The sequence below is a fragment of the Nicotiana tabacum genome, chromosome 2 (genome assembly GCF_000715075.1).
Source record: "Nicotiana tabacum cultivar K326 chromosome 2, ASM71507v2, whole genome shotgun sequence".
Lineage (NCBI taxonomy): Eukaryota > Viridiplantae > Streptophyta > Magnoliopsida > Solanales > Solanaceae > Nicotiana > Nicotiana tabacum.
The window spans coordinates 98,282,329-98,296,823 of NC_134081.1; the positions used below are offsets into that span (position 1 = coordinate 98,282,329).

The 14,495-nt window shown below is 37.9% G+C and overlaps 1 protein-coding gene and 1 pseudogene across 1 annotated transcript; both read left to right on the plus strand.

The window, feature by feature from the left end:
* The first annotated feature begins 4,566 nt into the window (after window positions 1-4,566).
* LOC107817279 (G-type lectin S-receptor-like serine/threonine-protein kinase SD2-5) lies at window positions 4,567-7,608 on the plus strand. The gene has a single exon (XM_016643077.2). The coding sequence runs from the start codon at window positions 4,878-4,880 to the stop codon at window positions 7,386-7,388; it is 2,511 nt and encodes an 836-aa protein (XP_016498563.1). The 5' UTR covers window positions 4,567-4,877; the 3' UTR covers window positions 7,389-7,608.
* A 1,590-nt stretch (window positions 7,609-9,198) lies between these two features.
* Window positions 9,199-12,711, plus strand: LOC107817274 (G-type lectin S-receptor-like serine/threonine-protein kinase SD2-5; annotated as a pseudogene).
* Window positions 12,712-14,495: the final 1,784 nt, after the last annotated feature.

The window sequence follows — 14,495 nt, forward strand, 5'->3', positions numbered from 1 at the left end:
GTAGTCGGCAGTATTATGTATGCAATGGTTTGTACACGTCCAGACATTTCACAAGCAGTGAGCGTGGTAAGACGGTATATGGCTTGCCCTGGTAAAGCACACTGGCAGGCTTTGAAATGGATTCTCAGATACTTGCAAGGTACTTCAAACACACGTTTGGAGTTTGGGAGAAATACTAGCACTTTGGTTGGTTTTGTAGACTCAGATTATGCAGGTGATCTTGACAAAAGAAGATCACTGACAGGCTATGTATTTTGCATTGGTGGTTGCACTATTAGTTGGAAAGCTACATTACATATAGTAGCTTTATCTACTACCGAAGCAGAATATATGACAGTGACCGAGGCAATCAAAGAAGCCTTATGGTTGAAGGGTATATTTGCGGAACTCAATTCACACCAAGGTGGTTTTACTATTTTCTGTGATAGTCAAAGTGCCATTCACTTGACTAAAGATCATATGTATCATGAGAGGACGAAGCACATTGATATAAAGTATCATTTCATCCGAGAAAATATTACTAAAGGAAAAGTCTCTGTTCAGAAGATCAACACTAGAGACAATCATACTGACATATTCACAAAATCTTTTCCAGTGTCCAAGTTCAAGCTTTGCCTGACCTTGATTGGCATTTATGAAAAATGATTTTGCCCATTGGGGTTTTTGCGTAGAAGGTGGAGCAAATTTACTATATATAAGCCGAAATTAGGCCAAGGTGGAGATTTCTAATATGGCCATTAATTTGGCTTCTTCTCAAGTGGGGGGCAAATTTTCATGATATTTGCCATGGCATAATATCCACTATAACAAAATTTGTGGATCATGACATTTTTCATGACATAATATCCACTATTAGGCCAAGGATTTCTTGCTATAAATAGAGGAGCTTCTCCTCATTTGTAAACACATCAATTCAAGAGCTTTTCACTCTTGTCTTTCTTTCTCCCCCTTTATTTTATTATAGAGTATTTTGTAAGAGAGTGAGTATTGGAAAACACTTGTGTGAACCCTTTCTTTGGAGTGATCTTGTGAGGTTATTCTCTTGGGGTATTTGGGACTAATTAAAGTATTTACTCTAATTCTGTACTCTCTTTTGTACTCTTGTTGGTATAGTAAAATTGCTCCTCTCTGCTTGTGGACGTAGGTCACCTTGATCGAACCACGTTAAATTTGTGTCTTCTTTATCTTCTTTAATTGCCGTTATTATCAACTTGCATTGTCTTTGTTATTGTCATTATAACATTGTTTGACTAAATTCTTCACTACTCGGTTTACCGATCCTAACAATATAGTTACATGCTTCGTCAATGGATCCTTCTTTGTCAAGTACATGACTAATGTATGAGAGATTCCCCACTCCTCCCTCTTTTTTATATGATGTAAAAAAATTATACTAAGAGAAAATTAAGTAATCAGAGAATTATTTTATACAATACTCAATTGGAATGACTGAGTAACTAAGAACATTTGATGCTAGTACCGCTCTAACTCGGTTCAAGTAGTTAAAACTGCTAGTTGGTACAGAAATTACTTAGTTAAAGATATCTAATGATATCAACAACAACAAACCCAGTATGTTCCCAACATGTGGAGTCTGGGGAGGGTAGTCTGTACGCAGACCTTACCCCTACTTAATGCAGGTAGAGAGATTGTTTCTAATAGACTCTCGGCTCGAAAAGGGTGAGAAGAAGAAGAAGAAAACCAAGAAAGGAAGAGAGAAGAAAAAGAGGGAGATAATAGATAAGTAGTACCAAATAATAGCAACAGGGAATACAATACCTGAGGCGAACACAACCACATAACGCAATAAAAATCTAAGAATATGAAGGGACTTGCGTGCTACTAAGACTATCGGTGAGCAACTAAAAAACTACCTACTAACTTTCTACCCTAATCCTCGACCTTCACACCCTGCTATCAAGGGTCATATCTTCAGTGAGCTGAAGCAGCGCCATGTCCTATCTAATCAACTCTCCCAGTACTTCTTAGGCCTACCTCGACCTTTTCTCAAACTCGCCATGGCCAACCTCTCACATCTCCTAACAGGAGCATCAATGCTTCTTCTCTTAACATATCCGAACCATCTCAGCCTCGACTCCTGCATCCTGTCCTCCACGGAGGCTACTCCCACTCTGTCCCGGATAACTTTATTTTTAATCTTATACCTCCTGGTACACCTACACATCCATCTCAATATCCTCATCTCTGCTACTTTCATTTTCTGCACGTGGGAGATCTTGCCCGGCCAACACTCAGCCTCATACAACATAGTCGGTCAAACCACCACTCTATAAAACTTTCCCTTAAGTCTTGACGGTACATTCTTATCATATAAAATACTAGAAGCAAGCCTCCATTTCATTCATCCCGCTCCGATGCGATGTGCGACATCTTCGTCAATCTCCCAGTTACCTTGGATAATAGACCCGAGATACTTAAAACTAGCTCTCTTGGGGATAACTTGAGCATCAAGCTTTACCTCTACGTCTGCTTCATGGGTCCCGTCACTAAATTTGCACTCCAAGTATTCTGTTTTGGTTCTGCTCAATTTGAAACCTTTAGACTCCAAGGTCTGTCTCCAAACCTCCAACCTCGCGTTAACTCCACTTCGCGTCTCGTCAATCAATACTATATCATCGGCAAATAGCATGCACCAAGGCACCTCCGCTTGGATGTGTCGCGACAGTACATCCATCGCCAAGGCAAATAAAAACAGGCTAAGAGCCGATCCCTGGTGCAACCCCATCACAACAGGGAAATGCTCCGAGTCACCACCCACAGTCCTCACCCGAGTCTTAGCACCATCATACGTATCCTTAATCACCCTAATATATGCTTCCGGAACGCCGCTAGCCTCCAAACACCTCCACACGACCTCCCTCGAGACTTTATCGTACGCTTTCCAAGGTCAATAAATACCATATGCAAGTCCTTCTTCCTCTCCTTGTACTGCACCACTAATCTCCTTACCAGATGAATCGCTTCCGTAGTCGAACACCCCGGCATGAATCCAAAATGATTCTCGGAAATAGACATGCACCTCTACACCCTGGCCTCCACCACCCTCTCCCAAACCTTCATAGTATGACTCAACAGCTTGATACCCCTATAATTGTTGCAAATTTGGATATCACCCTTGTTCTTGTACATCGGAACCATCGTACTCCACCTCCATTCTTCGGGGATCTTCTTCGTCCTAAAAATAACATTAAACAGCCCAGTGAGCCACTCCAAGCCTGCTCGCCCCGCGCTCTTCCAGAATTCCACCGAAATTTCGTGTGGCCTCGTCGCTCTACCCCTGCACATCTTACGCATCACCCCTTTTACCTCCTCTACCTTAATCCGTCTATAGTACCCAAAATCCCACCGACTCTCTGAGTGCTCCAGCTCACCTAGCACAATGCTTCTATCCCCCTCCTCGTTCAACAGTTTATGGAAGTATGTCTGCCATCTTCTTCTAATAAGTGTCTCGTCCATTAATACTTTGATATCCTCGTCCTTGATGCACTAGACTTGGTCTAAGTCACGGGCCTTCTTCTCCCTCACCTTGGCCAACCGGTACAACTTCTTGTCCCCGCCTTTGCCCCCAAGCTCCTCATACAAACGAGCAAATGCTTGAAGTGATATTTATAGATTATTTTTTATAGGTTGGAAAAAAGTCATTTTCAAGCTAAACATACAGCTCCAGTGTTTGAAAAGTCCCTTCCTAGCTTTGAAGCCAAACTGCATTGGCATAAAGTTGAACATCTTTAAGCAGTTAACAATCTGCAGTAGAAATGTAATTTGAGGATTTAGAGGCTAAATGGGTGAAAAGTTTATTTAAATTAATAACCATAATCATGCTTTACTTTAATAACCACCTGGAGCATGAGGCTTTCAAAGTTTAGTAAATGAAATGAGAAGTCAATTGTTATAGTATTATACTTAGTCAATACTGAGCTACTGGAAAGAGTGTACAAGTCAACAAAAGTTTAATTATGAAGATAACAGCACATTGAATAAGTTTTTGTGAGGCCCCTCTCCGTATTGACTGGGCAAAGACTGACAAAGGGGCATGCATCCTTTCTTTTGTAAAGAAAGAGGGCTGCTTCGTTGAGGCGGCCCCGACGCAGCACCTTTATCGCTCGAAGTATCTATGAAAGTCCTAGAGACAAGGATGTAGAAATTTTATTATAGAGTTTTCTTTCCTCAACTGTACACAATGAGAAGCTCTATATCAAAGAAAATCACAACAGAGATGGAGTTAGGATTTCAGCTTTATGGATTTTGGATTTTAGAACGATGATTCAAACGTTAATGACTGGGTTTTATATTTACTATTTGTACATATTTAATGAATTTCATAAAAGCTACTGTTTGAGCAAATATGTGTACATTTGCTCAAAATATATTGTTTGAGCAAAAGCTATTGGGTTCGACCGGACCCGTAGCTCGGCTTCTGCCTCCGCCCTGATCATAACAACCGTCATTAATGAAACAAGTGATATCAATTTATTTGTCGCTGCAAATTGAGAAATCAAATCTAATGGAATTATGAGGATTTACAACTTCAATGGTTTGTCAACGCTCTTCTTTCGCTTTCAATTTTTTTGTAAATAAAATGAGAAATCATTGTTATAGTCAAAGTTGGCTGCTGAAATAGTGTTGGAAGTCAACAGAACGGAAGAAATTAAATGGTGATGCGCCTTCTACTGAGCAAAGATTGAGAAAGAAACCCAAGCTAATAGAAACTAATGTATGGAGCAAATTACAATTACAGATATCACTTTGGAATTCTGTATGATTTCCTTTTTCTTTCTTGAACTGTACATAATAAGAAGATCATATCCCCCAAAAGGAACAACAACGAGGATTACTATAACACAGAGGGAGTAGCAATGATAGCAAAACGGAGACAATATTTTGCTATCCTTCTCTTCATTTATCTCCTCTTCTGTTTGTCTCAGTTTGCTATATCCCAACATTCATGGAATACAAATTTCAGTCGTTTAAATTCTACTGCCGGACTTTCCTCTTTATGGATCAACAGGCCATCTCTTCTGATAAATTCCACCGAGGACTTCTATGGGTCGACACCCATACTTCTGCGAGGAACTGCCGGCCCACGATTCCTCTGTGGCTTCTACTGTAATTACAATGCCACAGAATGCTTTCTTGGTGTCCTCTTGTTCCACAACAGATCCGACGGGCAGAACGATATCATAAATTTTCCCCAGTTAGTTTGGTCTGCTAATAGGAACCATCCAGTGAAAGCCAATGCAACCTTGCAACTAGGCCGAGATGGCAATTTGGTCTTGGCAGACTCTGATGGCACTCTTGTTTGGTCCACTAATACTACTGGCAAATCTGTTTCAGGCTTAAACTTGACAGAAAGAGGGAATCTTATGCTATTTGATAAGAGAAAACGCGCAATTTGGCAGTCTTTTGATCATCCAACGGATTCTTTGCTTCCAGGGCAGAGTTTAGTTCGCGGGCAGAAGCTCGTAGCAAGCATTTCAGCATCCAATCGGAGTCAAGGTTTGCTTTCTCTTACTATTCTCAATGGAAGCTGGGCCACTTACACAGATACTGACCCACCTCAGTATTACTACACTTCAACTTACTCTGATAGTCCTTACTTCAGTTTTGATGGTCAAACCCTTACTGCTTTACAGTATCCTCCTACATCGACGGCTCAATGCATGAAGCTTGAGCCCGATGGACATTTAAGGGTATACCAATGGGCCGTAATTGACTGGAAAGAGGTATCTGACATTTTGATGCCAGATGCAGGAAACTGTGGGTACCCAATGGTGTGTGGAAGATATAGCATTTGTACAAATAACGGGCAATGTACTTGTCCGCAAGAGGAAAATTTCTTCAGGCCTCTTTCTGACAGGAAACCAGATCTTGGATGTTCACAGATGAAAGAGGTTAACTGCGACTCTTCGCGGTATCATAGTTTCGTAGAGCTTAAGGATACTGTATATTTTGCATTTAAGTTCAGTCATGAACTAAGTTCGAGCATATTTTGGCTTGAGGGGAAAAAGTTGGAAGAATGCAAAAGGGCATGTCTGAGTAACTGTTCTTGCAAAGCAGCTGTTTTTGAAAATGATTGGGATTCTAATCGAATAGGAAGTTGTTTGTTACTGAATGAAGTCTTCTCTCTCATAGACAATGAAGGAGGAAGAGGCAAGACAATATTTCTTAAGGTGCAGAATTCCTCAATGGCGCTGACTCAGTCTCCAATCATTCCTGGAGGAAAGAAATCAAGACCTTTTAAAGTGATAATAGGAGCTACTCTTGCAGCTTTGTTCGGGATAATTTTAAGCATCAGTACTTGCTTTGTTCTGTTCAAAAAGAGGACAGATAGGTCCCGCAAGGCTGGGTATTTGCTGGATCTAGAACCAATCTTACCTGGAATGCTAACTCGATTCTCTTACAATGACTTGAAAATAATTACAGAAGATTTCAGCAAAAAGCTTGGGGAAGGAGGATTTGGCTCTGTATATGAAGGAACACTGAGTAATGGAACCAAAATAGCTGTGAAGCATCTGGATGGTGTAGGTCAAGTAAAAGAATCATTCTTAACAGAGGTAAACATAGTTGGTGGCATTCACCATGTCAATTTGGTAAAACTCATTGGATTTTGTGCCGAGAAAAGCCACAGGCTTCTAATCTACGATTACATGGTAAATGGATCATTGGATAGGTGGATTTCCCATGAAAAACAAGAAAACGGGCTTACATGGCTTACAAGGCAAAAGATAATATCAGATATTGCCAAAGGGTTAGCTTATTTACATGAGGATTGCAGCCAGAAGATAATTCATTTGGACATCAAACCACAAAATATCCTTCTGGATCAACATCTCAATGCTAAGATATCTGATTTTGGGTTGTCAAAACTAATCGAGAAAGACAAAAGCAAAGTTGTAACTAGAATGAGAGGAACACCAGGGTATCTTGCTCCTGAATGGTTGAGCTCGATAATCACTGAGAAAGTTGATGTGTATGCGTTTGGAATTGTGCTCTTGGAAATTCTCTGTGGGCGAAAGAATTTGGATTGGTCCGAGGCTGATGAAGAAGATGTCCATTTGCTTAGAGTTTTTAGGAGAAAAGCAGAAGAAGAGGAGCTCATGGATATGGTTGACAAAAACAACGAGGATATGCAGCTCCATAAAGAAGAAGTGACAGAAATGATGAGCATTGCTGCGTGGTGTCTTCAGGGAGATTACACCAAGAGGCCTTCAATGACATTGGTGGTTAAGGCACTGGAAGGTTTGGTGTCTGTCGAATCCAACTTGGATTACAATTTCACAAACGTACCTCAGGTTGGGGCAGACAACCAACAGAGGGAAGCCACTATCAGTATGAAATTGGCTTCAGTTTTATCTGGACCAAGGTAAACAGTAAGCTTAAGATTTTGTCTTCAAAACCAATTTATGGATGTGTAATGTCAATATTATAAGATTTCCAACGTATAACTTTTTTTTGGTGTGTGAGATTAAAATTCATGAAATGTAATGTTAATAACTTCTGCATTAGATTTTTGAGCCTCATGTTTCTATCATGTAGAGGCTCCTTAAATGGTATGAGGCAGTAAATATAATACTGTGTCGTTGCAGCTACTCAACGTGTGTTTTAAGTGCTGACATTTGCATTAGGGAACTGCAACTGGTAATGTCCAGTAATCGTAATTGTGATATGCTATCGGAAAAGGTCCTCAAAGCAAGTCTAGAGTTTTCTGTATTGAACAACTGATCATGCCATGATCAAAGAACTACCGCATACCTTCCTTTTTTCTTTTCTTTTTTTTGTTATCGAGAAATCCGTCTAAGGCCAACCCTTAGTACCAATTACCGCAGCCTTCGAATATCGGAACTCGAGATAATGGGCCAAAGTTTGCCTCTTTTTTCTGAGGGAAAAATTACTGATCATCCACATGGCCTCGTAACAGGGAAGTTTCAGTATGTTCTTGTAAATCACTAGTCTTCCTTTTTGTATATGCAGGTGTTTAGGAGTGTGTTTTCCCTTTTATATTATTTTATTATCATTTCCTTAATCCCATGCTCCATCGGATTCTGTAGTATTACTCTTATGTTTTGTGGATAAAAATAAATTAGGTAACTTAGCAACAATAATGCTTTAGTGCCAAACAAGTTGAGGTCGGCTATATGAATCCTTAGCCATCATGCTAGTCAATTCAAACTCATATCAAGCCAAAAGTGCTAAAAGATTTTTATATTTTGTATTGATGTATAAAAAATAACAAGTTCTATTTTTTTTTAAAAATATTTTCTATTGACATATAAAGCTAAACTCCTAAAAAAGTAGGAGACGTAAAGTAAAAAAGTGCTAAGTTGACTAATACTATCAACTAATAGGTATATATATCTCTATTTCTTCCACCGTGCCCTTTTGTAAAATAAAAAAAGGTAGTTGACAACTCCATTGAATAAAATCATTTTGAATTGCCAACTTGTCCATTACTTTGAACTCCCTAGCTTGTTCCATTTTCTAAATTATAATGACAAGATATTTAAGAAATAAGTGCTATTAATTCTTCATATTGAGAAAAAAAAAGAAAAAAAATCAAATGTACATCATTTTATGTACATAATTTGAAATAAAATTCAAATACATAGTCATAAGAAATAAGCACTATTTATAATGTATTTGTGTTTTCCATATGCATGTTCTTAGCGTATGAAGAGACATTCACTGATTCAATAGATTCGTTAAGAATTTATGAAATATATGTACGGTGTTTCTTGACTTGGGACATGATAGATTGTAGAATTTACTTACCAAATTGCAGTTGCCGATCACCGACTGGTGTTTGTTATTGAAACTCTTTGACTTATAAGAAAAATACTGCAGTTGGCGCTCACGTTGTAGATTCTGCAGATGGTCTCCTCCTTTTCTCTTCTACTTTTATTTTGTTTTATTTTATTACGTATTTTATAGTTATCAAGAAGCAACCTGAAACTTGTAAGAATAAACAACGACAACAACAACAAGTATAATTCCACTAATGGGGTGTGGGGAGGGTAGTGTATACGCAGACCTTACTCCTACCATAGGATAGAGAGACTGTTTTCGATATACCCTCGGCTCCCTCTCTCCAAGAAATCCCCCTTGCTCTTGGGGTGACTCGAACTTATAAACTCTTGATTGAAAGTGGAGGGTGCTTACTATTAGATTAACTCACTCTTGTCATAAAACTCGTAAGAATAAAGAAGTGAAAGTGGTGGTCTCTAGTCTCCAGATCTTTTAAAATTTAAAATAATAGGGAAAAGGAGGACCAGTTTGTCTTCCCACTTTGCTTCAGAATAGTGGGGAAGGGGAAACAATATGATATCCATACTTCACGTGTTTAAAAATATTCTCTAAGCATGATAGGTTTCTATTTCTGACAATTACAAAATAAGTGTTAAAAGGCGATAAACACATTTGGAAAGCATTAATTTAAAGTTTTTCTGAGGCAGCTCTCTTGTATTGACCAAGAGACGCATTCAAAGAAAAAGGTACAACAGCAGGCATTAGTATAACATAGAGAGATGTAGCTAGCAAACTGGTCCAGATTTCAAACATTTTCTTAGCTTTGGCTTCAGTTAGAAAGCAATGTTTGTGAAGCAGAGATTGTATTTTCCTGTACTACTCATCATTTATCTCCACCTTTTGTCATCCAGGTTTGCCTCATCCCAGGTTTCGCAGCACCTAAATGCCAGCCTTTCGAATTTTGCTGCAGGACTTCCCACTTCCTGGATCAACAAGCCGTTTCCGTTTGCTCATTCCACCACAACTGTCTTGACACCCATCCTTCTGAGTGGAACTGATGGCACTAAGTGCTACGTCTTAGTGCATTGGCAGAAGCAACAACTGCTTTCTTGGTATCCTTTTTGCAATCCCTGACATCTTTGCTACTCGGAGCGAAAAGGCATATTATTTGGATTCCCAGTTAGTTTGGTCTGCTAACCGAAACCATTCTGTAGCCAATGCAACCTTGCAACTAGGCCAAGATGGTAACTTGGTCTTGTCAGACTCTGATGGTACTGTTGTTTGGTCTACAAATACAAATGGGAAATCTGTTTCAGGCTTAAACTTGACAGAAACGGGGAATCTCGTGCTCTTTGATAAAACCAATCACACAATTTGGCAATCTTTTGATCATCCTACGGATTCTATGCTCCCGGGGCAGAGTCTGGTTTCTGGGCAGAAACTCATAGCAAGCATTTCAGCAACCAATCAGAGTCAAGGTTTGCTATTATTAACTATCCTCAATGGAAGCCTTGCCACTGATGTAGATTCTGACCCACCTCAGTTTTACTACGCTTCACCTTTTCCGGATATTTCTTATTACAGTTTTGATGGTCAAACCCTTACTGCTCTGCAACACCCTCCTACATCACCAGCTCAATTCACAAAGCTTGGGCCTGATGGACATTTACGGGTTTACCAATGGGAGATAAGAGTATTTGATTGGAAAGACGTATCTGATCTTTTGACGCCATATGCAGGGAACTGTGGCTACCCAATGGTGTGTGGAAGATATAGCATTTTCACAAATAAAGGGAAACTTACTTGTCTGCCCGAAAGAAATTTCTTCAGGCCATTTTCTGAGAGGAAACAAGATCTTGGATGTTCACAGCTGGCACCCATTTACTGCAACTCTTCGCAGTATCATAGTTTCGTAGAGCTGAGGACTACCACATATTTTGCAATTGAGTTCAATGGGGAACTAACTTCTAGCATATCACGCCTTAAGGGGAAAAAGTTGGAAGATTGCAAAAGGGCCTGCCTTAGCATCTGTTCCTGCAAAGCTGTTGTTTTCGAATATGATTCTGATGGGGATCGAAGAGGGAGCTGTTTGTTACTGAATTTAGTCTTATTTCTCGTAGACAATGAGGACGGAATGGACAAGAGAGTACTTCTTAAGGTGCAATCCTCAAAGGCACAAATTCCGCAAAGGCACAGTATCAGCCTCCAATCAGAGTGATAATAGGATCTACTCTAGCAGCTTTCTTTGGGATAATTTTAAGTATCACTACATGCTTTGTCCTTTTCAAAAAGTGGACGCATGAGTCCAGCAAGACTGGGGATTTTCTGGATCTAGAATCAATCTTACCGGGAATACTAACTCGGTTCTCTTACAATGAGACAGAAGACTTCAGCACAAAGCTCGGAGAAGGAGGATTTGGCTCTGTATATGAAGGAACATTGAGTAACGGCACCAAAATAGCTGTGAAGCATCTGGATGGTGTAGGTCATGTGATAGAATCAAGTAAAGATAGCCGGTGGCATTCACCACGTCAATTTAGTAAAACTCATTGGATTTTGTGCTGAAAAGAGCCACAGGCTTCTGATATATGAGCACATGGTAAATGGATCACTAGATAGGTGGATTTCTCATAAAAATCCAAAAAATGGGCTTACATGGCATGCAAGGCGAAGGATAATATCAGATATCGCCAAAGGTTTAGCTTATTTACATGAAGAATGCAGCCAGAAGATAATTCATTTGGACATCAAACCACAAAATATCCTTCTAGATCAAAATTTCAATGCTAAGATCTCTGATTTTGGGTTGTCGAAACTGATTGAGAAATACAAAAGTAAAATTGTAACTAGAATGAGAGGAACACCAAGGTATTTAGCCCCTGAATGGCTAAGGTCAGTAATCACTGAGAAAGTAGATGTGTATGCCTTTGGAAGTGTGCTCTTGGAAGTTCTCTGTGGGCGAAAGAATTTGGATTTGTCCCAGTCTAATGATGATGTCCATTTGCTAAGTGTTTTTGAAGGAAAATCAGAAGAAGACCTGCTCATTGACATGGTTGACAAAACCAATGAAGACATGCAACGCCATAAAGAAGCAGTGACAGAAATGATGAGCATCGCTGCATGGTGTCTACAGGGCGACTTCACCAAGAGGCCTTCAATGACATTGGCGGTTAAGGCGCTGGAAGGTTTGGTGTGTGTTGAAACCAACTTGGATTACAATTTCACAAAAGTACCCCCAGGTTAGGGCCGACAACCAACAGAGGGAAGCCACTATCAGTTCAATATTGCCTTCAATTTTATGGGGACCAAGGTGAACAATAAGGTTAAGAGGTTTTGAGTTTTGTTTTCTTTCTATCCTTTATTTTGTGAAGAATAGAAGAATGCCTGTATCTACCTTTATATTTGCATTCTTCATCATTAGATCCAGCTATCTCTTGTACATATTGTTTCCCAAAAAATTTCCCTCAGCTTTGGCTTTGTTAGCATCTAAATTTGGCTATTGGGTAAATTAGTAGATGGCATAATATAAACGAAAAAGGTCCAAATATAGCCATGTACTACGAAAAAATGTTTAAATATACCCTCATTATACTTTGAATCTAAATATACTCTTGCCGTTAAACTATTGGTTCAAATATACCCAACTTCCATTAAGTTTATCCAAGGTGGACATCTAATCTTATGTGCAGTGACATATGATGAGATAGATGCCACGTGGCATGCCACCTCAGCGCCCCTAACCCATTTTACCCTCCACTACTAAAATTTTTTTCTCTCCACCACCATTGCCACCATAACCGTAGGTAATCCTATTTATTCTATCAAAATTTTGATGAACATAGTTGTCACACCTCTTTTTGTCCCAAAAGATATATGTGTTATGGATTGTTGTGGGTTAAAGAATTTTTCCAATTAAAGTGACAAATTTGAATATGGAATATTTTATTTACAGAGTCGCCACTTGGAATTGATTTTTTTGGGTGTTCCAAGTTACCTTTTATTTGAATCCCTAGTCAAATGAAGGTTTGACTCTATTATCATTGGTCTGCGAAAACAAAGTCCGGGTAAGGAATTCTGTTGACTGGGGAGAAGGTGTAAGACATTCCCCGAGTTCTGTGGTTCTAGCACGGTCGCTTTATTGACTACAACTTGGCTTGAATTAATTTTAGGTGAACTGTGATTTATTGGTTTCCATATTTTATTTGTCCGCTTTTATATTAAAATATGGAATTATCTTTGAAACGAATCACGTGTGTGAATCCGTTTTGTTTATTGTGTCAAAATCTTGTCACGCGTACGTGTACACAATTAATAGCATTTTATTATTAAGATTGTTTTGGCCAAAGTTAACACATACTTCGGTTTTATTTTTGAAAATTACAATTATGTCACGCGAACGTATACATAATCGCGATAAACTAATTAAAAGCGTGCCTAAAGCACTCTATCGGTGTTCATTATTCTTCCTATATTTTTGAGATTATTGTAAGATCGTGAATTATGGAATTACTTGTGGAAGAAGTGTATGATTTTAGATATTTGAATAAATAAACCATCATATACTAATACCATACAATCCAACAATTGAATCCCAAACTTATTACGGTCCAAATCTTCCCAACTTTAAGGCAAGTTTGAATACCATATTTCTAGAAAACATGATTAAGTATATAACATTTAAGGACTAATTTATATTATTATTTATAAAGTTTAAAGGCAAATAAATAAAATCACATGAAATAAGATTAAAAGAATAAAGGAAAGAATAAACATTTAATGCAAAATTTCCAATTAAATGAGTTTCCAAGAACAGGTACACTAACTCAGACGAACGTTGGACAAGCATAAGCGAAGAAGAACATCAAAGCTAGTGAACGGAGCTCCAACAGAGTCCTCAACCTCGACTATTGACTTCACTTTTTGGCGTGTAAAAAAAAGGATGTAATGAAGTATTTTTGTTGGGTTTTTGTTGATGAATAGCTAGATTTTTCGAAAAAAGAGACGAAGAAAGAATGATACAAGTAGAAATTTCCTTAGCGTAGAAGAAAAAAAACGATTTCTCTCAATTCCCTCCTCTCTTCTTTTTTTCTCCTTCTCCCTCCCTTTTCTCCTCGCATTTCTCTTCTATTTATAGAAAACAAATTCGGAATTTTTTCAGATTTAATTTTTAATTAAAAAGAATTCTCACTTCCCATTTTTCTTCTTTTTTTCAAAGAAATAATTCCCCACTTTCCTTTACTTTTATTTTTTAATTTCTCACTTTTTAACTTTTCTTTTTTTTATTTTTCACTTATTTTACTTTTCTTTATTTTTAATTTTCACTTATCTTACTTTTCTTTTTTTTAATTTCTACTTTCTTTTACTTTTTTTTAAAAAACTTTCAGCTACCTTTACTTTTATTTTTTAATTCTAATTTCTTTTACTTTTCATTTTTTAAATTTCCACATTCTTTTACTTTTATTTTTTAAATTTTTCACTTTCTTTTACTTTATAAAAAAAATAATCTCCACCTACTTTTACTTTTCCTATTATTTTATTACCATCTGAAATTTAAAAAACAATATTTAATTTTTTCGATTTTATTTTTAATTTATTTTATTTAAAAATGAAGATAAAAAATAAAAATAATACTAATAGTAATAATTTGACCTTTCAAATTATTTTTAATTCTTACCCTATATAAAAAAAAAATACAAAGCTAAAGAATATATATATTAAATTTCTAAAAATAA

What these genes read in the sequence shown, in the direction of transcription:
- LOC107817279 (XM_016643077.2), top strand. Translation starts at nt 4,878, where the DNA reads ATGATAGCAAAACGGAGACAATATTTTGCTATCCTTCTCTTCATTTAT.